This window comes from Lipotes vexillifer, unplaced genomic scaffold (assembly GCF_000442215.2).
Source record: "Lipotes vexillifer unplaced genomic scaffold, Lipotes_vexillifer_v1.1 scaffold395, whole genome shotgun sequence".
In the NCBI taxonomy this organism is placed as follows: domain Eukaryota; kingdom Metazoa; phylum Chordata; class Mammalia; order Artiodactyla; family Lipotidae; genus Lipotes; species Lipotes vexillifer.
Window position 1 is genome coordinate 3,020,838 of NW_006797390.1, and position 27,785 is coordinate 3,048,622.

Here is a 27,785-nt window from a genome sequence, read left to right on the forward strand (position 1 = left end):
GGGGGGGGGAAGGAGAGGGGGGGGCGAGGGGGCGGGCTGCCAGCCAAAGTCTCCCACCCGGGGGTGGGGGTGGGGGGGGAGGAGCCCAAAGGCTCGGGGGGGGGTGGGCTGCGGGAGAGCGGGAGGGGGCGGGCTCCGGCAGGGCCACGGGGCTCTGAGATTAAAAGATGACTCTTCCAAGAGCTGCTCCCTCTGGTCTCTCTTCTCTCAGCGCGTCCTCCTCTCTCTTCGGGGCGGGGGGTGTCTGTCTCACCAGGGCGGAATCCTCTCTCTGTCTGCGGAGGGGTGGAGGCCTTAGTAGCGGTGAGGGGGGGTCTCGATGATGCGTCTCTCGTCGCTGCTGGGCGAGTCGGCTGCCTCGGAGTCGCTGCTGTCCTCGTCCTCCTGCTGGCTGCCCGCAGCGCCCGCCATGGAGGCCTGCCGGCCCTGGTAGGACTGGGGAAGGCAGGGAGAGGGAGCGCTCAGCGGGAGTCCGCATGCTGGCAGTGCGCCCCAGCTGCCCCCCGACGCTGCCGACACGCCCCGCCCCCCCACCCCGCGCACCTCCATGGGGTTCACGATAATGGTGAGAGCCGAGTCATCCCAGAAGAGGTCGGGATCCTTGGGGTCACTGGAGGCCCCCGGGGGCCCGGCGGCCCCCGAGACGCGGCGGTGCAGCGAGTGGATGCGCACGAGGCCCAGGACGACCATGAGCACCAGGAAGCCCACGCACACCACGATGATGAGGGTCGCCGCGCTCGGGACCACTGCGGGGAGAGCCAGGCGCACCTGAGCACACTCCGCTCAGGGGCGGAGTCGGGGGCCTGGGCAGAGGGAGTCCCCGAGCAGAACGAAGGGTCCATGATGGCCCAGAAGAGGGGTCTGCCCTGCAGAAGCTGGAGGAAAAGTGGAGCTCCCCCCGGGGAAGGGCAGAGACGGGGAGGGACAGAGAGCCTGAGGGAGGCAGATCTGCAGAGGAGGCAAGGGCAGGGGGAGAAGGGCTCCCAGCCCAACACTGTCCTGGGCAGCCCTGTTCTCAGCGCACAGAGGGCAAGGCCTGGGCCCTGCCGGGTCCTTCTTGCCTGTGTCTTCCCCAGGGACCACGTAGTCCAGGAAGGAGGTGCCCAGAGCCCAGCGGGGAAAGGAGAGAGGCAGCCACACAGGCTTGACAGTGCAAGAGGAGAGAATGTTCTCCTGCATCGTAATAGGAGGAGCAAGCTCCAAGCATGGCCTGGCACCCAAGCTGGGGACAAGTCCAGGGCACAGAGAGCAGCCCCTTCACGCACCCACCTGGACAGAGCTCACCCCTACTCAGTGACGCCTCCCATCTCCTTGCGGGCTCAAGCCTCCTGGACACCTGGGGCCTCTGCTACCCTCGGGGTACACCCACCTCCCCCTCGGCCCTGTCAAGCCTCTGGGCCCGCAGCCTCACTTTGAAGCCCGGGCTCAGCGGGCCGTGGACTCTGAAGGGCAGTGAGACGCAGAAGGGCACGTGGACCCTCACTCGGACCTTAGGGCTGATGGCAGCAAAGCAGACGTGCAGGAGCAGGTACGCGCCCAGGAAGAGAGTGTGGGCACCCAGCTGGACCAGGCTCACCGTGCCCCGCACCCGCACTGGGCCTCTGCCGGCCTGCACAACTGCCCACACCAGCCACCTGGAGACCTGCTCGCACGGCAGCAACAAAGGGACGCGGCTGAGGGTCTCCACCAAGGCACAGGAGAGCCACACGTGCAGTGCCACCCAGCTCCCCGCCAGCTGGGCAGACCAGGAGACCCCCTGCAGGAAGGTGTAAATGCCACAGACCTGGGCCCTGAGGGCCACAGAGCCAACAGCCATGAGCACAGCCTTGCCCATCCCCTGTACACACACACACACACACACACACACACACACACACACGGCCCCCAGGGGCAGCTGGGCCACTGCATGGCACATGGGTGCGCACCCCTGCCTGCCATGTAGGCACAGCAGCTCACTAACCACAGAGGCTGTGTGAGGCCCACAGCCTCACGGGACCCTGGGCAGTCCCGTTACTGAGGGACTATTAATGCATGCGTCTCACACGCACACATGCACACACGCACACGCACACGAATTTACCCACAGCCTCTAAGACTCACATGTTGAAAGACAGAGCAGAGCGCAGGGAAGGAAGCACACAGCACAGTAGCTCCCCACCCCTGCGGCACACCCACCCTCCGGCAGCACACACACACTGCCACGCGCTCCTGAGCCAACCAGGTGTGGGAGCACCCCCTGCCTGAGTAGCCATACTAGCCTCACACCTTCCTGAGGCCGCCCTGATGGTGCTCTGCCAAGTCGGTCCCCAACCTGACCTGACCCACAGCCCACCTGGGGCCAACGAGAGCTGACTGTGCTGAGCAGGCCAGGTGGGGTCCCGGGCACTGGCTCCAGGGAGAGACAGGCCCGGCTGGATGAGAATTTCTCAACTGTCTGGGGATGGGGGAAGAGACGGGGGAGGCAGAGTTGCCCTTTCTGCTCCTCTGTAGGCAACAGCCCCTCCCAGGTCTTCGTGTCAGCGGGCAAAATCCGAGGGCAGTGACCCCACCAGCAGAATGCCCCTGTAGCTAAGCCCAGGCTCTAGAAGGAGTAGAAACCCCTCCTCAGAGTGGAGGCCATAGCAGGAGAACTTGCTCTAGGGACACAGTGATGACAAGCCAAAGCTTCTGTTTTGTGCCTTAATCAAATGCATTTGCTCCTCTGAGCCCCTGGCCTGGTGAAGGAAGTGACAAGTTGACTGCCAGGAATAAGAAATGACCACAAGAAAGACAAAACGCAGACCCTCTATCTGCAGGCAGACAAGTATGGTTAGTTTCTAATCAGCCAGGAGGCCAGGGAGATGGGAGGGTTTTTAAATTAGTTACAGACAAAAATCAAGAGTTTAGGAAGCACCATCAACCTTTCTTTCTACATTAGACCCAAGCAGTTGATTCTGGCCTTGAATGACCTCCAAGGAAAACACGAAGGGGTGTTTTAGTTTTAGCCAGTGGCCCGTGTGAAACTCCTGGTTCCGTGTGATTGTAAGACAGGGTTGAAGCCCTGTCCACAGCCCCACACGGAGCCCCCTTTCTGAAGAGCCTAAAGAGAAACGTCCTCCTGCTCTGGGTCCCCGGGCTGCTCCTGAAGCACTCGTTGGTCCCATCATAGGACTTTCCTGACTGCTCAGCTTCCCTTCTGCTTCAGCTACAGGAAGCTCAGAGTCCAAATTCTGGCCATTCTAGTAACGTCGCAGCATCTCACAGCAGGTATTTTATGAACTGACTTATCCCTTGGCTTCGTCGTCTTTTTCCTCATTGTCCTTTCCTCCTCACTTCCAATTTCATTTTCTATTTGTATCCTATTGCACTGCAGTTCTTTCCGCAAAGTCTTGGATACATGTAGGTAACAAACCGGGAAATGGTTCCAAACTTGGCTGCACGTTGGAATCACCCGAGGATCTTTAAACACCCCTGATACCTGGCCCCCGACCCCAGACCTTCTGATTGAACTGGTTTGGGTATGGCCTAGGCACCAAGCGTTTTTACGGCTCCCCAGGCGATTGTGATGTGCATCAACATTTGGGAAGACTGGATAAATGTTGTCTTCATCGCTCATCTTACCCTTCTCAGACAGCCTCATTCTCCCTAAACACAACTCCCCCATACCACCCACCCACCCTCAGTTCTCAAACTCTCATTCTCCCTCACGTCCATCTACCCTTCTACCCTTCAAGGTCCAAGCTCAAGGTCTGAATGCACCACCGGACCTTCCCCGGCTGACTGTCCTGGTTCACACTGATCTCTCTTTCCCCGTGCACTTGGGAGCTTCAGAGAAATGAAGCCCCTGTCTCGTTGGAGGGAATTCTCTCTCCTACTCTTTGGCATGGTCAGAGTAATTTGAAATTGCAAAACCACAATCCTGTAACTCCACTCTTGGGGCTGGGAGGGAGGGGAAAGGGAGAGAACCCCTTGCAGAGTCAGGAAGGGCACATAGAACAGATTTGATGAAATGGATCTCCTGATAAGCTCAGGAGATGTCCATCACCAAGGCGCTCAGGTGAACTATGAACTCTGTGTCCTACTCAGGCCAAAATCAGGGGAAAAGGCAAAAGCAGGCTGCCGCTCTCAGGTGGGATCTCAGAGCAAGCAGAGAAAAGAAGGATGAGTCTTACCGAGCCCAGCAGCAATGCCAACCTGGACGCGCCTTGAGCCTAATCGGAGTGGCAGAACCCAGCATCCAACCCCGAAGAGGCTGAGTGGGATGATTCCCAGTGAAAGAGCCGGAGGAAGAGCTAGGGAGTTATGGCCCCAAAAGTCTATTTAACAAAAACAGGTTTAGTTCACTCACACACCTCTAAAGATTGTGTGAGGCTTCCGAGAACCTTTGCAACTTGGTTACGCCTTATACTCCCTCCCTACTTCCATCTGCTTTGCTGTAGGAATCACAGGAAGAACACTTAAAAAGGCATCTGCAGTTGTCTTCAGAGAGAGCAAGGATGAAAGGAGCCAGTCCCAGGGAAAGGGAAACACAAGAGACAGTGCAGTGGTGGCCACTGCCCAGGGAGAGGAAAACAGACTGAACTCCAGGGGTACCAGGGAGCTAGCCTCGGTCAAAGACATACTGGGAAGCCCTAAGGAGCTCCTCCAAATTAGGTGCAACTATAAAGTAATGAGACTTTTTTTTTTTAAAGCATCAAACATAAATGGACAGGGTATAGAGGGTGATGGTTAGAGCACGGGCTTCGGAATCCTGCTGCCTGGATTCGAATCCTGGCTCCACCATGTTTTAGCTGTGTGACCTTGGATAAGGTACTTAACCTCTCTGGGCTTCCATTTCTTTGCCTTTAGAGGGGATAATTCTAGTACCTATTCCATCTGTTGTCTGTAATGATTCACTGGGTTAATAGGTGTAAAGCCCACAGGCAGGGTGCCTGGCACACCGATGTGTTCATTATTCTTCTGATTACATGGTTGATGTGTGAGCTGTCCTTTCAGGGTAGGATTCAGTGACCATGACCTCCCAAGAAAGCATTTTTGGAACTCTTTAAGGAATTACCTTCAGAGCCTGAGATACGCCTTTTGACTTTTTTAAAAAGTGACAAATCTCTGCCCTTTGAGAGTTGGTTTTATGTTTACAAACACAGAATGCTATCCAGAGCCAACTCTGACAAAAGTGGATGCTGAAGTTGGGTAATACTGAACTGGGCCAAAGGCAAGATGTGTACCAAAAGGAACAAAAATAAATGCATCTCATAAATTGACTTTGAAAGCAATTCTCAAAAGGGATTCCAAAAATCACTTCCAGTGATTCCAAAAATCACTTCCAGCGATAGGGGAGAACAGACTCATTTTATAACATTAGGTGTAAATATTAGGTTACAAAATAGTTTGATCCCAGGTTTGTTAAAAGAAAAAAAAAAAAACAGGCACAGACAAAAGCTGGCACATAATAACACCATGTTAACAATGGTTAATTGTGGTGGAATTATGGCTGACTTTTCTTCTTTATACTTATAGTTTCTAGTTTTTCTATAATTAAGTAACTCTTAAATTGTGAATTAAAAATTGCATCACTAGTAAACAATCATGGCCAGGGAATGAGATTGCTTTGAAGGGCAGCGCTCCAGCTGGATGTAATACTTGGCGTGTTTGCATATTTTGTTTTAGAAACAGTCTTATGACTTTATAGATAGCACATAATTACACATGCAATAGCACCAACTTTCTCCTTGAGGATAGGAACTGTATCTATCCTATAAACTTTGTATTCTTAATTGTATTGTGGACAGTGCTAGTACACAGTAGGTGCTTAATACATACTTGGTAGCTTCACTATTGAGGATCCCTAGGTCCAGGGCTAACTTGATATTGTTGGGGGAGGGCAGCAGGAACAACAAAGGCTAAACCCACACTGACCATGATCCCAGGCATGAGTGCCCCTGTGATGACCCAAGGCTCGGACACTCCACTAGGCAAAGTGAATGATCTGGGGGATAAAGGGATTGGGTCACAGCCGTCAACTAAGTCAAGTTCCACAGGGAACAGAATCCATGGCTCCACCCCGTTCCTCCCCCCACCCCACCCCCACGGCCCAGTGGTGGAGGGGAGGATGCTTGTGCCCACCCACTCCTTCCACCCACCCGCCCAGCTGGACCCACGCAGCCTTACATACTGGAGTTCCGGTGCGAGCTGGCCAGACTGTGTCCAGCCATCTCAGGTGGGGGCTGGTGACCTCGGTGCAGGAACTGCTGGGAGCTGAGCATGTGGCTGGGGTGAGTGACCCGGTTCACGCTGTGCAGGACGCTGACCTGGGGCAAGAGCGGGCTCAGTGCGCACGCTCGCTTCTCCCCGCCCCTCCTCCACCCCCCGAGGGCCCAGCTCTCCCCCGCTGCCCCCCAGCTTCCCTGCCGGGGCCAGGAGTCCCCTGGGCTGCAATTTCCATCCCCACGCACCAGCAGGTTCAGTCCACCCCACCCCGGCTCCTCGCCAGCGGGGTTGGCTGTGGAAGGAAGGGGACTCTGGGTACCTCCACGACGAATTCATTGCTGGAGTAACGCCCATTCATTTCTGAGCAGGAAAGCCGGAACTTCCTGGCGTAGAGGGCAGCCCCGCGTCGCAGCCGGTAACGAGCCAGCCTCAGGATCTCTTCATACACAGTGATGCCCTCCACCCCTGGCGACCAGGAGGCAGCTCAGGGCAGGAGCCAGCGAAGAGGCCTGCAGTCTCTCTCCCAGACTCCCACCAGCTGCCACCCCTCAACAGGGGTGCGACCCGAGTTCTCAGATGGAGAGACGCTCCCCTGCATCCCCACCAGCTCTGACTGACTGGGATAGAGTAACCGAGGCTCCATTTCTGCCTCCGCCCTCCTCTGAGAGGTGGGAGGAGGGATGGAGAGAAGGAAATAGGAACACCCTGCAGGACAGAGGGAGGTGGCAGCAGGGGGTTAACGGAGAGAGGATAACACAGAAGTTCTCGGTGAGGCTCTGGAAGGGAACGGAAACAGGAAGGAACTGACCGCCTCATCTTCTGTTCTCCCTGATGGAGGGTCCTTCAGAGAGGATGAGGCTTCCCTGGGAAGCTACCAAAAAATCATTACCACCAGACGTTAAGAGATGAGCACTTGACTTAAAGCTATGCTGTATCCATGAGATTAGTGAGACGCAAGACAGAGAAGAGGGCGAGTACCAAATGGCTAGCGGATTAGAACGCTACTCAGAGGGCTTCCTTGGTGGCGCAGTGGTTAAGAATCCGCCTGCCAATGCAGGGGACACGCTTCTATCCCTGGTCCGGGAAGATGCCACATGCCGCGGAGCAACTAAGCCTGTGCGCCACTACTACTGAGCCTGCGCTCTAGAGCCCGCGAGCCACAGCTACTGAAGCCCGCGAGCCACAGCTCCTGAGCCTGTGTGCCACAACTACCAAAGCCCACGCACCTAGAGCCCGTGCTCCACAACAAGAGAAGCCACCGCAGTGAGAAGCCTGCACACCGCAACAAAGAATAGCGCCTGCTCGCTGCAACTAGAGAAAGCCCGCGCGCAGCAACAAAGACCCAATGCAGCCAAAAATAAATAAATAACTTAGAAAAAAAGAAAGCTACTCAGAGACTGAGCCAAAGAAGAGTAGGGACCAAAGTGGAGGTGAGCTGGGCTGGAGAGAGAAGCTGGGAAAGAACCATCAGGAGCCTAAACCCCAGCCACCACCTCTAGGGACAGTCCGGAAGCCAGAGGACATTCCAGGCAGGGAAGGTGCAAGGGGACACTTGGCCACATCCCTGAACCTGGAAGGAGGACCCTCTGAGTTTCCCAGAGACTTGACCATGGGGAAGGGCGCACCCAAGGAAAGAGGACAGGTTCTCGGGCCCCACTGACCGGCAATGGTGAGGTAGGCAGACGTGTTGGTGAGCTCCAAGCCTCGCTGCTGCAAGGACGCCACGTCCAAGAGCAGGCTTTCCCGCTCGGGGTCCAGGTCATCCCCCACCAGAGAAATCTCACAGCCATCCAGGTTGTGCACGATCTCATCCGACATGCGTGTGTCTGTCACTGGACAGGAGGCAGTCAGGATGTGGGTCAGAGCTGAAGGGCCCACCTCATGGCCACACTTCCTCCCCTTCCGGGGTCATCCCCTGAGAGCTGCCAGCATCACTGTCAAAAACGTCACTACCCATCAACCTTCTGACACCCGGGTGTCTCCCGCTGGCTCTCGTTCCTAACAGTCAGTGGTTCTAGAAAAGTGAATGAGGGATGTTGTCGCTCTCATGGCCAGCCCCAGGGCTTCTCCTTCACTCTGGTTCCAGACACGGACCCCTTCTCTGGACACTATCACTCCTTGAGGTCACCCTTACCTGTGCCCTGCCAACTCTCATCCTTTTTGGCCTCCACCTGGTGAGAAATGGAGCAAGTGATTTGAAGATCAGGGAACAAAGGGACCCCCTCGGGCCCCTCGAAGTCCACAGCTGGGAGGGTAAAATGAGCAGTGCCACTCAGCAGGATCTGAGGGGCATCAGGCTGGAGCACCACCACGTAGCCCTCCACGTCAGGGATGGAGACACAGGATTCTTCGCTGAAGCACCTATATGAGAAGAGGGAGAGAGGCAGCCTGTGACCCCATCACCCCCTCCCTTATAATCTATATTCTGACCACCACTCTGGGCCTCCACCTCTACAGAGAGCACCCCGTGTCAGGGAGGGAAAGGGGAAGAAAGGGGGATAGTGTGTCTCCACGACCATCACCCCCATAGCAAAGCTGGAGGGGGAGATACCCTTTCCAGGGAGGATACCACTGCAGGGAAGGGCCAGGGGCAGAAGGTTAGGCAAACCTGACCTATGGGGATGATGCCATCACCAATGCCCTACCCCAAGACTGTGGAACATCTATCAAACAGTATTTTACAAACTGAACTTACAGAAATATATAAACATACATAGTTCTTCACCCAAGATGTTAAAAAAAAAAAAAAAAAGTGTGTTCAGGTAGATACATGTCAAAAAATATTCAACAACAGGGCTTCCCTGGTGGCGCAGTGGTTGAGAGTCTGCCTGCCAATGCAGGGGACACGGGTTCGTGCCCCGGTCCGGGAAGATCCCACATGCCACGGAGCAGCTGGGCCCATAAGCCGTGGCTGCTGGGCCTGTGCATCCGGAGCCTGTGCTCCGCAACGGAAGAGGCCAAAACAGTGAGAGGCCCGCGTACCGAAAAAGAAAAAAAAGAAAAAATATTCAACAACAAAAGTGGGGTGGGGGTGGGGAGCATATCAAAGGATGCCCTCAAAACTATAATTCAAAAAGATACATACATCCCTATGCTCATAGCAGCACTATTCACAATAGCCAAGACATGGAAACAACCTAACTGTCCATTGACAGATGAATGGATAAAGAAGATGTGGTACATATATACAATGGAATATTACTCAGCCATCAAAAAGAACAAAATAATGCCATTTGCAGCAACATGGATGCAACTAGAGATTATCCTACTAAGTGAAATAAGTCAGAAAGAGAAAGACAAATATCATATGATATCACTTATATGTGGAATCTAAAATATGACACGAACCTATCTATGAAACAGAAACAGAATCACAGACGTAGAGCACAGACTGGTGGTTCCCAAGGGGGAGGGGGTTGGGGGAGGGATGGAGCGGGAGGCTGGGGTGAGCAGATGTAAGCTTTTATACATAGAATGGATAAACAACAAGGTCCTACTGTATAGCACAGGGAACTATATTCAATGTCCTATGATAAATCATAATGGAAAAGAATATTAGAAAAGAACATACATATATGTATAACTGAATCATGCTGTACAGCAGAAATTACAACAACACTGTAAACCAACTATACGTGAATTAAAAAAAAAAAAAAAAAAAAAAGGATGTCCTCCTGCTTGGAGTGTCTTCAATTCATCCCCTCCAGTATCAGAGAAACACATTTCAGTAGGTGAGCTAATCTGACCATCCTGGACCTGCATCCACCATCCCATGAAGCCTCACTGATCCTGGTGCCAGACAAACCCTCCCTAGAGGACTGAGCCAGCCCAAACCAACAATAGCACAGCAGCTCGGGGAACACGCTCCCAGGATTGCCTCCAGCCAATCAATAATTCTCAGAGTGCTTGCTGCTTTGTGAAGCATTTTGTCCACATTCTTTCATTTAAGCTTCTTTGGCTGCTGTTGCAATAGGGATAAGGAACCAAAGCTCTCGGGTCAAGCATCTTGGCCACATAAGAAATATGTGTCCCAGGCCAGGCTTGAACCCATTCTTCTCATTCCAAGTCCACAATTCTTCCACTAAACCACAGCCACTATGTGGGTTTGCATTAGTCAAATTTATTTCTAAACAAGTGCCCCCTTGGAAGTCCCTGGTGGTCCAGTGGTTAGGACGTGGCATTTTCACTGCCCTGGACCCAGGTTCAAACCCTGGTCAAGGAACTAAGATCCTGCAAGGTGCACAGCATGGCCAAAAAAAAAGGAAGTGGCCCTTGAACAAGCAGTCTTCACAGGGGAGGTGGTAATTCCAGAGCAGGGCCTGTGGTCCATACACCCGGGCTAACAGAAATGATTTTGTTGAAAGGACTATCACACATACTACCGAGCAGGCCCAGCTTGACTACTGTAGCCAGAGGGAGAAGGTGTAACCTCAGCGGATACCATGAACGCAGAGCCCCTGAAGGTACCAGACCCACAGTTTGCTGAGCTCCTGTGCCATAAGGAGCAGGGCCTGAGAGAGTCTGCACAGTCATCCAGCGAGACCCGGATCAAAGCCTCTTGGAAAACAACCCCAGCTAACTCTGGAAGCACAGACTCCAACAGACACTCCCACTGTGATGGGGGATCCAAAGGGGACCCAAAAGGTACTAAGGGGCTGGTCCAGACCCAAAGGACACTAAGGAACTGGTCAAGAGATTAGAAATGGCATGTAAACCTTAAAACAAGAGTCAACGTGGTCACCATCACATGAATGGAACAAACACAAACCCACGAGAGTTCAGAGTGGGAGAGGTTGTTTCTGGCTAGGATGGGAGTGGGGCATTTGGCAAGGGAGGGTAAGAATAATCAAGACAAGTAGCAAGTGAGCTAGCCTTTGGAGGAGGGCAGAAAGTTGACCCTAGAGTGGAGGGTGAGGAATACACGAAGGGGAGTAGAGGAACGTGAGGCAGGAAACGCTGGGCCAGATGGTCATGGGCTTTGAGCGCAAGTTTTGTGCAGTGGGCAGGAGGGAACCATGGATGTCTTCTTCAGCAGGGAAGTGTGAGGGTGGACATTCTGATTTCAGATCACTAACCTAGCCTCTGGGTAGAAACTGAATTGAAGTTAGAATACTAGAGATAGTCCACTAGTTAGGAGGCTAGAGCAATAGGCCTGATGAGAGGTAATGAGAGCTGCTGGAGATGGAAAAAGAGGAGACAGATGCCAGACATGGGCGCAGAGCGGGATCTAGGTGACCTGGTAACCGATGGGGTGTGGAGGATAAAGATGGAGGAATCAAAGGCGATTCAGAAGCTGCAAGTCGGGGTAACTGCAAGGACAGAGAAACCATTACAGAAGCAGAGAATTCAGCAGGGGGGGGGGCTAGTTCAGGCATCGAAGTTCATTATTAAGCTTTAGCTCGTTTGTCTGAGGTGCTGGCAGAACTTCTAGATGGAGGTTACAACAAGCAGGAAGAAATTCAAGAGCTAGGGACAGAGAACAAAACTAGAGAAAAAGATGTGGTAGCCAGATGAGCTTTCCGAGAATCCAAGAGATTAAAAAAACAACAACAATTTAGGGGAAAGCTGCATTGACTGAACGGATGCATAAATCTGGCTTTAAATGGACAGAGGTCCAAGCACTGAACACTGGAAGCTAGGGAAGCCACATGGACCAGGGCAAGGATATGCATCACAGGAAGGAAGGTGCCGCTGGGTATCTGTCTCTCCCTGTTTCTCACACACACACACACACACCCCTCTATATTTTCTCCTTCAACCTCAAGGAAGTGTTAGGGTAGCACTAACCACATGGTAGCCCTAAAATGGAGAAATGAGACTTCTCTCTTTCTTAACCTCATAAAGGAAAAAGGCCCCTTCCCTCTACTGAAGGACCAACGTCAGGTTCCCAGTCCTTGGATAAGCCTCTTCCCTGGGCAGGAAAGAGGTTGGGGGAATTCAGATAAGCCAGTCAACAAAGAGGGTGTCAACTCCCCCCTTGTGGGGTTGCCCCCATGCAGAGCTCCACCCTAAGCCAGAAGACAAGAGCCCTCCCTCTGACGTGGCTCCTGAGGCTACGAAGGGGATGAAGCCATTCCTTGGTCCATCCCTGAGGGATGAAGCCCTTTATACCTTCGTAGCTGGGTGAGAGCCCTCTAACAGCTAGAGTTCTGACTAGAACACGGTGAGGCGCATCCTCAGCGCAGATCGGCACCCACGTGACCTCATCTGTCGTGGCCTTCAGCTGCCCACCAGGTGCACACCATGGACCAGCAGCCCAATTCCCCAAAGCCCTGCCCCTGCCTTCCAAAGCTCTGGGAGGCCTGACAGTCATGCCCAGTCACTGTCCAGGGCTCAGAGCCCTCTCCTGTCCAAACCCACCCATGACAGGATAGGGACAAGTCAGAGATGTTTCTCTTCAGATAGCTTTTGGAGAAACTGAGGCAGAGCAGGGGAGAAGGGAACACAGGAATCCTGACCCTTACATTATGTGATCCACCCACTGGATGGCAGTAGCTCCTAAAAACTGCCCCATCAACATAATACGGGGTGAAAATGCCTTTGTATAATAATAGCCAGTGTTGACAGAACAGGCATTTCTCTGGGCATTTGATCTGGATTCTATCATTTACCCTCACAACATTTCCATGAGTTAGATTCTATTGTTATCCCTGCTCTATGGCATTTTCTCAGTGCTGAAAAGCTAGTAAGGGGCTTCCCTGGTGGCGGAGTGGTTAAGAATCCGCCTGCCAATGCCTGGGACACGGGTTCGCGCCCTGGTCTGGGAAGATCCCACATGCCGCAGAACAACTAAGCCCGTGTACCACAACTACTGAGCCCGCGAGCTACAGCTACTGAGCCCGTGTGCCACAACTACTGAAGCCTGCGCGCCTAGAGCCCGTGCTCCGCAACAAGAGAAGCCACTGCAATGAGAAGCCTGCGCACCACAATGATGAGTAGCCCCCACTCGCCACAACTAGAGAAAACCCGCGCACAGCAACGAACACCCAATGCGGCCAAAAATAAATTAATTAAATAAATAAATTTATTTTTTTAAAGCTAGTAAGCAAAAGACTCTGTGTCCATAACTCTTATGCTTTCATGACCTCTCAATCTGTATTTTTAAATACCTAATATACTTAAACCTTGAAGTAATGCACAGTTTTTCATTTAAAGAATTCAGAATCCTTCACTTAGAACTCAAAAGTCAGCAAACATCTTCTATGAAGGGCCAGACAGTAAATATTTTCGACTTTTTGTACCAGTCTCTGTCCCAGCTACTCAGCCCTGCCATCATAGGGTGAAAGCAGCTCATTTCCATAAACAGTATGCAAATGAGCAGCAGGTCAGATTCGATCCTGGGGCCATAGGCTGCCAATCCCCAGACTTAGATCATCCTGTTTGATCTTGCAAGAGCTTGATGAATCAAGCAGCTAGAGGTCTTTGCCTAAGGTCATCCAGAGAATTAGGACTGAGTCAGAATTAGTGTCAGGTCTCCTGGCTCCCAATCCAGTACCCTCTTCTGTCCCACTTTACATATCAGCACAGAGACACAGAGATTAAAACCCCCCGGGCTTCCCTGGTGGCGCAGTGGTTGAGAGTCCGCCTGCCGATGCAGGGGACACGGGTTCGTGCCCCGGTCCACGAAGATCCCACGTGCCGCGGAGCGGCTGCGCCCGTGAGCCATGGCCGCTGGGCCTGCCCGTCCAGAGCCTGTGCTCCGCAACAGCAGAGGCCAAAACAGTGAGAGGCCCGCGTACCGCAAAAAAAACAAAACGAAACAAAACAAAACAAAACAAAAAACCCCAAATCCTGGAGGTGTGCTTCAGTGGGAAGAGTCATGAACCCTTTATTGGAAAATCTGAGTCTGGTCCAGGCTCTTCTCCTAGCATTGCTGTGTCAGTTGGGCAGGTCAGTTTTTCATCCCTGAAACGAGGGAGGTGTGCCTAGCCGTCGGTGGTCCCTAAGGCCAAGGAGTTCTGACACTGTCTGGCTCTGTTCCGTGACTTGCCCGCCCACCCAACACTCACTTGACGGCAGTAGTGAGGCGCAGGGGTCTGACGCCGGGCGTGGCAAAGCGCAGAGTGTTCATGTAAGCCACATGCTGCAGGGCATGGTTGAAGGTCTCCACATCATCCCCCTCCAGGGTGAGCAGGGACTGCGAGGGGTTCACGTGGACCTGGGCCCCAGACACAGACACGGCTGAGAGCACGACCAGAGGCGGGAGAGGAAGGGAGCAGAGGTGGGGGTGGGGAAGGGCGGGGTCAGGGGGCATGCCTGGAGGGAGGGGGCTAGAGGAAGGGGCGATACCTTCATGCCTTTGCCCAGGCTCTCGAAATCCCTATAGTCCAGCCCCTCCCGACATGCATAGAGGCACTCGATGACCTCACGGCTCTCCAGGCGACCTGAGCGCACGCTGAAACCAGCCAGGTAGCCGTGAAAGTAGTGGTGGATCGGCAAGGGGTCTCCTAGGGCAGGAACACAGGGGCGGACCAGAGGTGAGAGGGGCCACAAGAAGAGGAGGCTGAGAGAAAGAGCAGCAGAGGCTGGAGAAGGGAGACGGGAAGGAGCCGGGAGGAAGCCAAAAGAAGAAAAGATTGATGAGCGGCAAGGGAGGCTAAGGGAAGATGGGACAAGGCAGAGCGAGAAGACAGAATAAAACCGGAGGTGGGCGGGGGGCGAAAAATAGAAGCCACAGAAATGAGAAAAGCTTCCGGCAGAGGCAAAAAGAGAAGGAAAGCAGGACCAAAGGGAGGAAAGAGGAGGCTCAAGGCAGAAAACGAGGAGAATGCGCGAGGCGGTCTTCACGGTGCACGCGGGGAGCACCGGGAAGGATGCGCGTGAGCTTCAGGCATGCCCAGCTCTCCCGGCCGCGTGGCTGCCTCCTGCCCTCTGCGCTCTGCCACGCGGAAAGCCAGCACGAGAACTCTCGACTTCACTCCGTGGGCAGGAAAGGACACCGGCGCCCAGCCCGGCTCCATCTGGCCGCCCTCTCCCGGGCGAGCCCGCCTGGCTGCGATGCTCGGAGGCTCTGCCCCCTGGTGGTGGGCGAGGCGGTGAACGGTGAGGCCGGGTAGGGCCATGCGGACGCGGGAGAGGGAGCCGGAGCCCTAAGCTGAGATGCGAGCTCTCCGGCCTCCAGATTTCACACGCCAAGTACCTGCTGTGGCGTCCGTGCTGTTGTCGCCTCCCTTGTCCTTCCCTTTGCTCTTCTCCTCTGGGGGAGAGAAAGTGCCAGTGAGCTCAGGGCTGTGTGGCCAGATTGACAGAGAGGACGGGGAGGTCTTCCAGGCGTTGCCCCTGCCTGTGTAGGACTTGAACCTCTCTGATGAATCCCAACCGTCCTTTTGTCATGTCTGAGATTATCTCAGGCCTCTGTTATAGACAAACTCCAAATATGCTGCTGAGGAAACACAAGGGCTCTGGTACAACACACACACACACACACACACACACACATAGAGATACACTATACCCACAAACCAGATACACCACATACATACACCCACCACATATACAAATACACCACACACACACACACACACACACACACACACATAGAGATACACTATACCCACAAACCAGATACACCACATACATACACCCACCACATATACAAATACACCACACACACACACACACACACACACACACACACACACCCTCCCAGAAGGAAAAAATGAAAGAAACAGCTTAGAAGTTAGAAGGTTGCTGTCTCTCTGCAGGGTTACTGTCCTCCAGCAGGGGAATGGGCTGTGGAATCATCATCACTGGGATGGAACAAAGTGGAAAGTGACTGAAGTTACAGAAAGAAAGATGCTGGTGATGCCTGAGCAGGAAATTCCTCCAAGTCAGAGGTGATGACCAGTCCAACAGGAAGGACACCTGAGGGGCTGTGGTCTCCTCCCCCAGAGATCTTTCCCGGCCTCCCTGCCCAACTGCAGGGAGATGAGCTCATGAGGTCAGGCTGCCCTTTTGCTCCATCAGCCACGGAGGGCCCCAACCATTAGCACCTCCATGGAGAAGCTCAGCGGGACTTACCAGTCCAGCAGGCCCCAATCATGAGCGCAGGCTCCCTTCGGGGCGGGTGGATGAGACCATTGTCGTGGATGAGGGCAGGGTCGAAAGAGATGCCATCGGCATAGAGTGTGACCGTGGGGAACTCAAGGTTCAAAGCATAGTGGTGCCACTCATCATCGCAGACCTGGGCAGTGGGGAAGGGCAGGAACCTGTCAGTCACATCATCCCCAGGGAACTAACTCAAGGCACTGGGAGGCAGGGGACAGTCCCTCATAGTGCCTGTCCTATCAACAGGTGCTACTAGTGAATTGCTGCCCACCCAGCTAAAGGAATAATATCCTTGCGCAGAATCTATCAGGCTCCAACCTCGTACCTAAAATTCCACTCTGCAGGTAAACCTTTAAAAGCATCAGCATTCCTAAGAGGAGTCCGTCGGCAGGTGCTGTCCATCCCGAGTCCAAACAGAACTAAAAGCTGTGGGTTTCTGTGCCGTTTTCTGCATCTCCATTGCCATCCAATCATTCAAGTCCCCAGTCTCTCTCTGTTACAGCAGTCTCGTCTGAGCACTTACACTCTTAGGTGTCTCCGATACCTTCCTCCCATAGTTGCCAAAGGGATCTTCTTTTTTTTTTTTTTAAATCTTTAAATCACTACTGAATTTAATGTTGTCAAACTTAGTATTCATTAACAACTCATTACACTTGAAAAGATTGGATTCTCCTCACTTCCCAAATGTTCCCAAATGTAAATGACAATCGTTGAAAAATCATAGCTAATTGCAAATTAAATAAATTACTTGTAACCAAATCTTTTCTGAAGCAAAATTAGAAAAATCCTTCCTACTTTTGCAACAAAAATTAATTTTTTTTTTTTTTTTTTGGCTGCACTGGGTCTTTGTTGCTGCGTGCAGGCTTTCTCTAGTTGCGGCGAGTGGGGGCTACTCTTCGTTGCAGTGTGTGGGCTTATTGCGGTGGCTTCTCTTGTTGTGGAGCACCGGCTCTAGGCACGTGGGCTTCACTAGTTGCAGCTCGTGGACTCAGTAGGTGTGGCTCACAGGCTCTAGAGCACAGGCTCAGTAGTTGTGGCACACGGGCTTAATTGCTCTGCAGCATGTGGGATCTTCCCAGACCCAGGATCGAACCCATGTCCCCTGCATTGGCAGGCAGATTCTTAACCACCACGCCACCAGGGAAGTCCCAAAAATTTATAGTTAATTTGAGAAATACATCCCAAATTTGGTGGAGGAGCACCTTCAAAATTTAAGATTTTTTTTTTTTTTTTTTTGCGGTACGCGGGCCTCTCACTGTTGTGGCCTCTCCCATTGCGGGGCACAGGCTCCGGACGCGCAGGCTCAGCGGCCATGGCTCATGGGCCCAGCCGCTCCGCAGCATGTGGGATCCTCCCAGACTGGGGCACGAACCCGTGTCCGCTGCATCGGCGGGCGGACTCCCAACCACTGAGCCACCAGGGAAGCCCTAAGATTTTTTTTTAATTGGAGTGTAGTTGATTTACAATGTTGTGTTAGTTTCAGGTGTACAGCAAAGTGAATCAATTATACATATACATATACAAAGGGATCTTCTTACAATGTAAATCTGATCAGGTCACGTCCCTGCTGTAAACCCTTCAAAAGACTTCTCATAGCACAAAATCCAAATGACCCCAGCTAACAAAGTCCACCATACACCTGATTACTGTCCAGCTCCCCAACCTCAAATCCAGTCTCTGCCCTTGTTCACTGTGCTCGAACTCCCTGGTCCTCTTTCCATGCTTGCAACATGTTGATCCCTTTCCTGCCTCAGGGCCTTTGCATCTGCTCTTCCCTCTGCCTGGAACTCTCTCACAAGGCTCTGTCTCATCCTTCAGGGTGAGCTTACATTTCACTTCTATCAGACCTTCCCTGAACATCCAATCTAAAGTGAGTTCCCTTCTCCTTGCCTCCTATTCTCTACCTCAGTCCCTTGGTTCTTCTTCCACAGCATTTATCACAATTTATCATGTTTATATGTCTGCTTACTTTTTAAAAATCTATCTCCTCAACTAAAATGTAAGCTCCATGAAGGCAGAGATTTTGTTCCATCTTAGACCCCATTGTATCCCCAGAACCTAGCAGAATGGCAGGGAATTGGTATTTACTAAATCTTTGTTGAATAAATAAGGGTAAGTAAAAGAAAAATAGAAAGAGGAGTGTTACCAGTATTAGCAACGTGGGAGAAAGATCCAGAAGAAGCAAATGGCAGAATATCTCTTTAAAAGAGTGCCACAGGGGCTTCCCTGGTGGCCCAGTGGTTGAGAGTCCGCCTGCCGATGCAGGGGACACAGGTTCGTGCCCCGGTCCGGGAGGATCCCACATGCCACGGAGCGGCTGGGCCCGTGAGCCATGGCCGCTGAGCGCGTCCAGAGCCTGTGCTCCGCAACGGGAGAGGCCACAACAGTGAGAGGGCCCCATACCACAAAAAAAAAAGAGTGCCACAACAGGACAGGAATAAAGATGCAGCCATAGAGAAGAGACTTGAAGACACAGGGAGGGGGAAGGGTAAGCTGGGACAAAGTGAGAGAGTGGCATGGACATATATACACTACCAAATGTAAAATAGATAGCTAGTGGGCAGCAGTCACAGAGCACAGGGAGATCAGCTCCGTGGTTTGTGACCACCTAGAGGGGTGAGATAGGGAGGGTGGGATGGAGACGCAGGAGGGACGAGATATGGGGATATGTGCATATGTATAGCTGATTCACTTTGTTATAAAGCAGAAACTAACACACCATTGTAAAGCAATTATACTCCAATAAAGATGTTAAAAAAGATAAAAAATACATTAAAAAATAAAAAAAGAGTGCCACAAAAAGCAGAAGCTTTTGGAGACAGCCCTCAATTATCCAGTTTGTGGGTTTTCGTTCCCCTTTTTCTCTCTCTTCCACTTCCTGTCTTTTTTCAGCCATTTGCTTACTCAGCCACTCCACCGGGGCTTACAAGAAAAACAGAAGGAGATGGAAACACAGTTCATCCCCACGGTCCCTGTGGTCAGCTTGGAGAATGAATAAAGAAGAGGCTGCAACTGTTGGCTCGAGAGATTTTTCTTTTCTTTTTTTTTCTTTTTTGCCCATTTTTATTTATCCCTCATAACCATTAATATAGTGAGAATTTATATACATATATATGTGTGTATATATATATATATATATATGTGCATGGATATATAAATATACAAACACACACACACATATATATATATACTGCTTTTTAGTTTATAAAGGTCTATTACATCATTTAACCCTACAACAACCCTGGGATATAGAATTCTTATTATCCTCAACTCATAGGTTAAAAAAAAATTGAGTTGTAAACATATTAACCAAGATTTCATGGCTAGGAAGTTCCCCTAGCAGGACTCAAACCTAATCTATGTACCTCAGATTACTTATTTCCTCAATTACAACATGCTAACTGCTTGAGAGTCAGGGATCTGCACTGGTAAGGTTCTAGATAAGAAACAGATGAAAGAAAACAAGAGGGGAAAGATGGTTGGTCGGGTTTGGTGTTCGCAGTAACTTGTTCCCTACTTCCCTTTAATCCAGGAGTGCTTTCTGCAAGAGACAAGCCTTGGAAAAAGAGAACAAGAAAACGGAGCCAGGGCAGGGGGGCAGGGAGGTGTAAAAATAGTCAGGAACTGAAAGTGGAGATTGAAAGAAGGGACACAGGGCAACCCAGAAAATGCCCACCCCTGCCCTAGGACCTCCTCCCCTGAAAGCAAGTTACATCCACCCAGCTTTCCCAGGAGCCTGGCTCCGGCCTCACCTGCTCCAGCTTCCAGAGGAACTTGACTGGCCGGGCACTCTCCAGCAGAGGCCAGTAGAGGAAGGCAATTCTGCAGCCGTGGACGGTCAGCGAGTAGTGAGAGAAGCCGTCCTCTGAGGGCAGAGGATGGGGACAGAGGTCAAACACAAAGCGTGGGCAAAAACAGCTTCGAAGCACCAGGAGGGAGGGGATGCCAGATTCTCTTCATCCCTTCAGGGTCTCTCTCTCTCTCAGGCTCTCTCTCTCTCAGGTTCTCTCTCTCTCTCTCTCAGGTTCTCTCTCTCTCGCTCTCTCTCACACACACACACAGTGTCGGGCTTCTCTTGGGCACTCTGACTGGCTGAGGGGGGGCACTGGCCAGCCTGCCCCCACCCAGATCTTTACCGGTCCTTTGGTTAATACAAACTTCATGGGCAACACTCCTTTTCAGGTTAAGAGATATGAGCTCCGAGAAGAGGCAGAAATGAAAGAGCAGGTGAAGGCTGAGCCCCTCGAGAGGGCTGTGCTACTGCCACAGAGGGCAGAGGGGTCCTGGGGGCTGGAGCCCACTAGCCCTTAAAGGAGGAGGATGGGGTGGTGGAAGAGGAAGAATGGGGCACAGCATTACTCAGGCTCTTCCACTGCGACGGGGGGCTTTAAAGGGAGCAGGTCTGGGGGGCAGTCTACTACACGTGGATGTAGGGTGATGAGGCAGCTGCAGATGAGGAGGGTAGTGAGCAGTTCCATCACTCTGAGAGCAGTAGGATCTCAGCTTGTCATGTTGGGCGTAAATCACAGCAATACGAAACCTAGCACTGCTCTCTTACAGATGAAGAGAGAGGAGTGACCCGTCCACAGTCACAGACTGGACGGTGACAGAAGCAGGACAAGAAGCCAGTCTCTCCACACTCAGACGGGTGCCCTAAGGAAGGCTCACCATTTGGGACAGTGTTACACACGATGGTTTCCTCTTCCTTCTTGCCCTTGCTGGGAGTTACACCATGCTTCATCCACAAGGACAGGGTAAAATGGTCACTGAGGCTGTCCTGGGGCCCGGAGCCCAGCCCAGCAGTGCCACCCAGTGGCACCTGCACAGCTTGGGTGCCGTTGAACCAGTAGATAAGGCTGCTGTCCTGGCTGTAGTGCACCGAGAGGCCCGCCGTCCAGTTGGCATTGGGGCCGGGCATGGGCAGCAGATCCACCTCCCCAGGGGCCGCGCCTGCCAGAACCCCAAAAGGCACAGGTGTCAGAGCGGAGAGGCAGCAGATGGGGAACAGGATATGCAGGCAGGGAGACAGGGACAAGAAAAGATTTCCCACAGCTACTTTCACCGCCTCTTCTGGCCTTTCAGAGATGAGAAAGGAATGGCTAGGAATAGCTCTCCAGTGACCTCAACTCCAACTCGTCATCTCTCCCTGCCATTGTCCCGTAATGTATCTGGTGCCTTTCTTGGGCCACAATTATGCATCTTTGCCACCCACATATTTATGTGCCCTTTGGACCACAAGAGATAGCCACATGCCGGCAGATATATACATCTATGGATGGGCAAAGGAAGATGTAAGACAGGTTCAGTATTTCTGTTTTTGGTTTTGGCCATAAAGCACGGCTTGCAGGATCTTAGTTCCCGGATCAGGGATGGAACCTGCTCCCTCCGCAATGCAAGCGCAGAGTCCTACCCACTGGACCGCCAGGGAATTCCCAAGACAGGTTATTAAGAAAGAGGCAGAGGAGTTTCAGGCAGAGGTGGGGGTAGGGGGCACAGGGGACAGGCCCGGGGAGCCAAGGGGGGCACACCCACCGCAGAGTTTCCGCAGAGCCCGCTCTGAGTAGTTGTCACGGTCACAGCCCTTGGCCACATGGTTGGTCTGCAGCTCTATGGTGGCCTGAATGTTCCAGAGAGGTTCATCACAGGTCTCCAGGCGGATACCAGGGAACAAAGCCAAGCTCCCAGCGCCTGGTGCATATTCAATCCTTTTGTTCCAGCCTGCAGGGGTGAGAGGGAGCTGGCAGTGGAGACGGAGATGGGTAAGGCAGCCCCTCCTATCCATTCTGCTCTGGCTACATCCACGGACAGTCTCGGGCTCCTACGAAAATAGCCAGCCAGGGTAGGCAGCTACAAGCCTTCCCCAAATATCCCTCCCCTGACTCCTAGCCTAACCCCTGTGGTTGTCAGAAGGGATGCAAAGGGAGACCAAGGTGAAAGATGGGTTACAAGACAGGTCCCAGAGCGGAGCTCCTCACCTTGCCAGCTGGGTTTACAGGTGGGCTTCACCTGGATCTCCACCTCAGCGTCATCCACCGCCCGCTTCTTCCCGCAGTCATAAGCCGTCACCGTAAACTTGTAGAGCTTCTCCCCACTGTACTGCAGCTTCTCCGTGTTCTCAATGTTCCCTGGGGTGGGGGTGGGGGATGGAGAGGGTCAGGCGCACTAGAGAGAGTCTGAGGAGGACTTGTGAGCCAATAGGGCAGCAGGTGAATTAGACAGCGGGAAGCTGGGAGGAAGGAATCTAGGGAAGGAGGCTCCACATCTGGGAAGGAGGGTGAGGAATGAGGATGTGAGGGGCAGAAGTGGAGGGCACAGCCCCGAGATGTCCTGAGGGACGCGGGCGCCCAGGGCGGAGAAGCTGGGGTGGCAGGCGCTCACCGTCGTTGTCGATGAGGAAGGGCGTGTTGGGCGTGAGAATCTCGTAGTAGCAGATCTGGCTGTACTGGGGGGAGCAGTCGCCATCGATGGCCTCCACCCTCAGGATGCGGTCATACAGCTTCCCCTCGGTCACGGCCGCGCGGTACAGCCGCTCCACAAACACTGGGGCGAACTCATTCACGTCATTGACCCGCACGTGCACGGTGGCCCTGCAGGTGCCAGAGCGGGAGGAGGACGAGGAAAAGTCAGCCACAGCTAGGAGTCCAGACAGGGAAGCAGAGCAGGCAGGACCAGCAGGTCCTGGAGCCCGGGGCAGTGGGCACGCTCATCCCCCCAGCCAGGGCACCAGGCACAGCAAGGGACAGGCACCACCGGGGAAAGGGTGACTGATGTACGGGGTGAGGAACGACCCCAGCGGCCTATTTTGATGGCTTCTATACAGAATGCTATAGGTTGGGGACAGCCACGTGAGACAGAGGATTCTGTGTCCAGAAGGTTATTCCTTCATGAGAGTCAAATCCAATGGGATAATCAAGGAAGATGCAGGGACTTCCCTGGTGGCGCAGGGGTTAAGAATCCACCTGCCAATGAAGGAGACACGGGTTCGAGCCCTGGTCTGGGAAGATCCCACGTGTCGCGGAGCAACTAAGCCCGTGTGCCACAACTACTGAGCCTGCGCTCTAGAGCCCGGGAGCCACAACTACTGAAGCCCACGTGCCTAGACCCCATGCTCCGCAACGAGAAGCCACTGTGATGAGAAGCCAGCACACCACAACGAAGAGTAGACCCCGCTCGCCGCAACTAGAGAAAGCCCGCGGGCAGCAACCAAGACCCGACGCAGCCAAAAAATAAATAAATAAACCTTCTTAAAGAAAAAAAGGAAGATGCAGGATAAAAAACAAATTAAAAGCAAACACATTCAGGGAAGTGGCATTTGTACCAGAGTCACAAGTCATCTGACATGTGCAGTGAGCAAGCCGGCCGTGCCCCCTCCCCCGCCCAGGCGCCCGGGGGGCAAGCAGAGGTTGGGGAGGGGCTAAGCCCTTCATGCTGAGCCCTGCCCCCAGCCCAGATCCTGGCACCCAGGGCCCAGAGGCAAGGGTCCTGTCTCCAAATGGGAAACTGAGTCATCACAAGGTGTGGTTTAACTCTAGTGCCTCGTAGTGGCCCAGGAGTCCTGACTGCCCATCTTCCTCCCATTCTCAAAGGAGAAGTGAGCTGGGAACGGATTTCGGAGCCCTGGACCCCAGCCTTCTTCCTGCCGTAGCCATCTCCTGCCCACCCTCACCCACTGCTGTGTGTGCGCATGTTCTGTGTGTGAGTGTGGCACACACTGCAGACGGCTGGACAGTCGGAAGGAATGTGGGTGTGTGCTGAATGTACCATCCTCTTCCTCGTTCTCTCAGCATCCTGACTCCGGGTATCGAGCCCTTTCAGTGTCAGGCACTGCAGTGCCTGCTTTTTATACAAACCATCTCCTTTCATCTTCACAGTAACCTGAAGTAGTGGGCATCATCATCAACCCATTTTACAGACAAGGGAAAGCAAGTCCAGGAAGGCTAAGAAGCTGCCCGAGGTCAGAAGAGGCAGAGCCAAGAGTAGATGCCACTGAGTTCTACCACGTGCTTCTGTCCCCTTGGCTGAAGGCTCCTGGACGACAAGGCCCCGTCCCTAAACCCCAGGAGCAGAGAGGGGAGGGGGTAGATAGTCAGTGACGGCGAGGACAGAGGACGGTGAGGGGCCTGGGAGGAGGTGGGGGGGCCTGCAGCAGAAGGCAGGGGACAGGAGCGTCCTCACTTGTGGGACTTCTTGGTGTTGGCCCCGTTGGGGCCCTCGCCGCAGTCATAGGCCTGGATGGTGAAGGTGTGTTCCTTCTGGGCCTCGCAGTCCACGGGTTCCTTAGCCCGGATCAGCCCTTCTCCTGTCGCCTTGTCCAGGATCACGGCCTCAAAGGGCACCCCAGACCCATGGAGCCGGAAGCCACAGATCTCACCTGGCCAGGGCGGGGAGGGAAGGACGCAGCTCCTGCACCACCTCCAGGGTCTCCTTCCCAGACTCGCCAACCCCCCTCAGGCTCCCACTTCACCTCTCCTTCCAAACCCCTGTCCCTTCTCTTGCACATGGAAAAGCATTAATTATCAGACAATCAGCTCCAACCCCAGCTTCCCTGAGCGGCAACCTCTCAGAGCCCCCAGGTCTGAGATCTGGCAAAATCTGACTGCGTTGACCCCCACCCGCCCACGTCCTCCTCTCTGGCTCCCTTTATTTTACCACCGTTCTTCACTGTGGCCCGTTTCCCCCTGGAGTCTACTCCTTACTCTCCCGCCACGTGCACACTGATCTCCCTCCCAGGACCTCCCCTCTCTTCCCTTGCCCTGCCCTCCCACCCACTTCTCTCTATCCTATCCGCCCTCCTCTGCCCCAGCCCCACTTACCTGCATAGCGCAGGGGGGCATCCTTGTCCAAAGCAAAGAGTGGTGGGGTCAGCAGAACAGGGTTGTCGTTCTCCATGACGATGCCCTGGTATTCCGCCTCGATCCATGGCTTGTGCTTGTTGGCTGCCCGCCCCCCCCAGGGAGAGGAAAGGAAGCACCTGTGAGCCGGCCCTCCACCTCCAGACAACACACTCCAGCATCACTGCCCTGTCCAGCCCCTGCAGAAGCACCTGCAGGAGAAAGGACTGAGGACAAGAAATCAGCCATGAAAGGAGTCAGAGGGTCTACGGGAGGTCACAGGATAGGCAGTTTCCATGGCCACAGCCTGCCCTGGTGGGAGGGGGACTGCCATCTCCCCTGGGAAACCTGGTCAGAAGGTGGAGACTTTCTTTAGAGATTTCAAGAGCTAGAGCGTGGACACTGGGCCTTCAGGGAGCAGTGGTGGGCCATCAGAAGGCCCTGGAAAAGGGAAGAGATAGATTAAGGGCAGAGTTGAGGTTAGGAAAAGCAGACTAGAAGCTTCCTGAGATCCTGATTGTTTATCGTCTCCACCACCACCACCCCATTTCAATCCTGATCCCTTCTGTTCCCAGCCAAGTCCCATCCTAAGGCCATTCTCCCAGAGGAGAGGGAAGAGGAGAAAAGAGAGAAGGGGAAATATATAGGACAGAGGGAGGAGGACAGAGAGAGGCAGGGATGGAGCAGAGGAATCAATGCCGAAAGGCTGGGCCCAGCAGAGCCGACATCCTCAGGGATTATCGAACTGGCCTAGAAACACGACAAATCCTCTCCCTGCTTCTCACCCTCACACTCAGAGAACACACTCATAACCAACACAGTCCTATGTCCCCCAGAAGGCCACCAAACCCCACACTCCCTGAGCCCCGCTCTTATACAGACTCATGGCTGGGTCCTAATTCTCACCTACCCCACCCCTCTTCCCTTCAGCCACCAGCCAATCCACGATGGATGTAGGACTCACTCAGCCTCCAGATCTCCCCATCTGCTACCAGACTCAACTCAATCACGTCTCCTCCCCAGGACCAATCTCCCACCAGCCTGGTGAGGGGCTCCCTTCCCGTCACCAACGCCAACCTCCACAGCCTGCTCTATTGAATCCCATCAAGCCAACCCCTAAGCTCCCAAAGCACATCCACGATGGCCCATCAGCGAGACCTGGGCAGAGGAAGACATAACATCAGAGGGAAACTGAGTCTCCAAAAGGAAAGTCATCCCCAGTATGTCATGGTGAGCAAGAAATCCTGATTTCCATTCTTTCTTCCAGTGACATCCCCCAAAGCCTTCTGGTATCTGAATGCCGGCCCCTTCCTCGCCGAGAACCCACCATAACCCCCTTCTCTAGTGGCGGAGGAGAAAGCCACAAGATGGTGCCCAGAAGCCAGCACAGGAAGTGGCAGGAGGCTCAGAAGCAAGCTGAGGTCAGAGACTGAGCCGAGGATGGAGGGGCTGCGCACAGCTCACGCCCCACCCTGCCCTTCTGCTGCCTTCCTCTCGGCCCCCGACTCTCTCCTTGTGTCCATCTCCTCTCGCTGACTCCTGGGCTCCCTGTCTTTTCCCCCCTGGACTCTCCCCCTCCCCCTCTCCTCACCTGTTCTTCCTGATTTCCCTTTCATTCCTCTCTCTCTCTTTTTTTTTTTTTTTTGGCCTCCACCTTGACCCTGGTCCACCCCCTTCTCATCCCCTCCCACACCTCATCTCCCTTCCCCTCTCACCACTCAATTAACACTCCCAGACACCCACCTCTGCCCTTCCCTGCCCGTCTCCACCTACCTGAGCCCTCGGCCCCCACCCGCTCCCTCCCTCCTGGTCCCTCGGACGGCCTCACCCAGCTGAATTTATCTGCTGTCTGTAGAGAGGGCAGCTCTGGTAACCCTCAGCCCAGCTGCATGCAGACGGAAGGTTATGGATGCAGAGGAACACGCCAAAACATACGTGCTCCGAATTGCTGAGCTGCAGGGAACAGTTTCTCCCCAGGATGGGATGGAGAGGAACCAGATGGATGTGCCACACACCCTCAGCCCCGGCACACCCCGGGGAAAACGGAGACCCGCCCAGAGATGTGTATCGCCCCTCAGGGGCAAGTCTTTCTGAGACCTGAGATAGCTCCAGGAGGGAGAAATTGGGGGAGGGGGAGAGAGAACCCAGGATGGGAATGGGGACCAAATGGGAGCAAGAGAAGCACAGGGGTAGAGATGGACCAGAGAGGAGGATGTGGGAAGGGGGATGCGAGGGAGAAGAGAAGGGGGCAGGTCTGAGAAAACGGATGGGAAGGGAGGTGGTCTGAAGAACCACCTGTCATGTGCCAGGGAGCCTTAAGGGCTCCTGCCCACCCCGACCGCCCGCCCCCCGCGCCCTGCCTGAGACCCCTCCTTCAGTGCCCCCGCCCCCCGCCTCACTCACCTTTGTTGCAGGAGCTGGAGGGGAGCAGGGAGCCGAGCAAGAGGAACAACAGCAGAAGGGTCATGGTGTGGCGCGGGCAGGGCCGGGCCCCGATCGCTCTCCCCCGGGAGCCTCAAGCCCGCGTATTCCACCTTGGGGGAGGGGTGCAGGGGCTCTCCAAGGAGGGGAGGGAAGAGAGCAGGCAGCAGGGCAGAGACAGAAAGGAGCCTGCCGCCCACCCTAGTCCATAGAGCAGACCTGAGCAGCCCCCCAGCCTGGGCGGCTAAGGTGGGGGACTGGCAGTGGCTTCTTCCCTTTCGCTCTGGAGCCCCGCGTCCT

The 27,785-nt window shown here is 53.8% G+C and overlaps 1 protein-coding gene and 1 non-coding gene across 3 annotated transcripts; one reads left to right on the forward strand and one right to left on the reverse strand.

Annotated features, from left to right (window-relative positions):
- Positions 1 to 22: 22 nt before the first annotated feature.
- Positions 23 to 27,785, reverse strand: CLSTN3 (calsyntenin 3). Of its 2 annotated transcripts, XM_007469379.1 has the most exons (18): positions 27,468 to 27,785; positions 25,047 to 25,169; positions 24,409 to 24,604; positions 22,612 to 22,820; positions 22,209 to 22,358; positions 21,766 to 21,951; positions 20,902 to 21,183; positions 19,986 to 20,098; positions 16,207 to 16,369; positions 15,326 to 15,382; positions 14,476 to 14,633; positions 14,196 to 14,344; positions 8,321 to 8,547; positions 7,848 to 8,018; positions 6,506 to 6,651; positions 6,152 to 6,287; positions 544 to 746; positions 23 to 435 (listed from the first exon to the last, which is right to left on the reverse strand). In XM_007469379.1, the coding sequence occupies exons 1-18, from the start codon at positions 27,529 to 27,531 to the stop codon at positions 295 to 297; spliced, it is 2,874 nt and encodes a 957-aa protein (XP_007469441.1). In that variant the 5' UTR covers positions 27,532 to 27,785; the 3' UTR covers positions 23 to 294. The 2 variants fall into 2 exon arrangements, with proteins under 2 accessions (XP_007469441.1, XP_007469442.1); XM_007469380.1 differs by lacking the exon at positions 6,152 to 6,287.
- On the forward strand, positions 10,336 to 10,408 carry TRNAE-UUC (transfer RNA glutamic acid (anticodon UUC)). Its single transcript has one exon. It is a non-coding gene; the product is annotated as a tRNA-Glu (tRNA).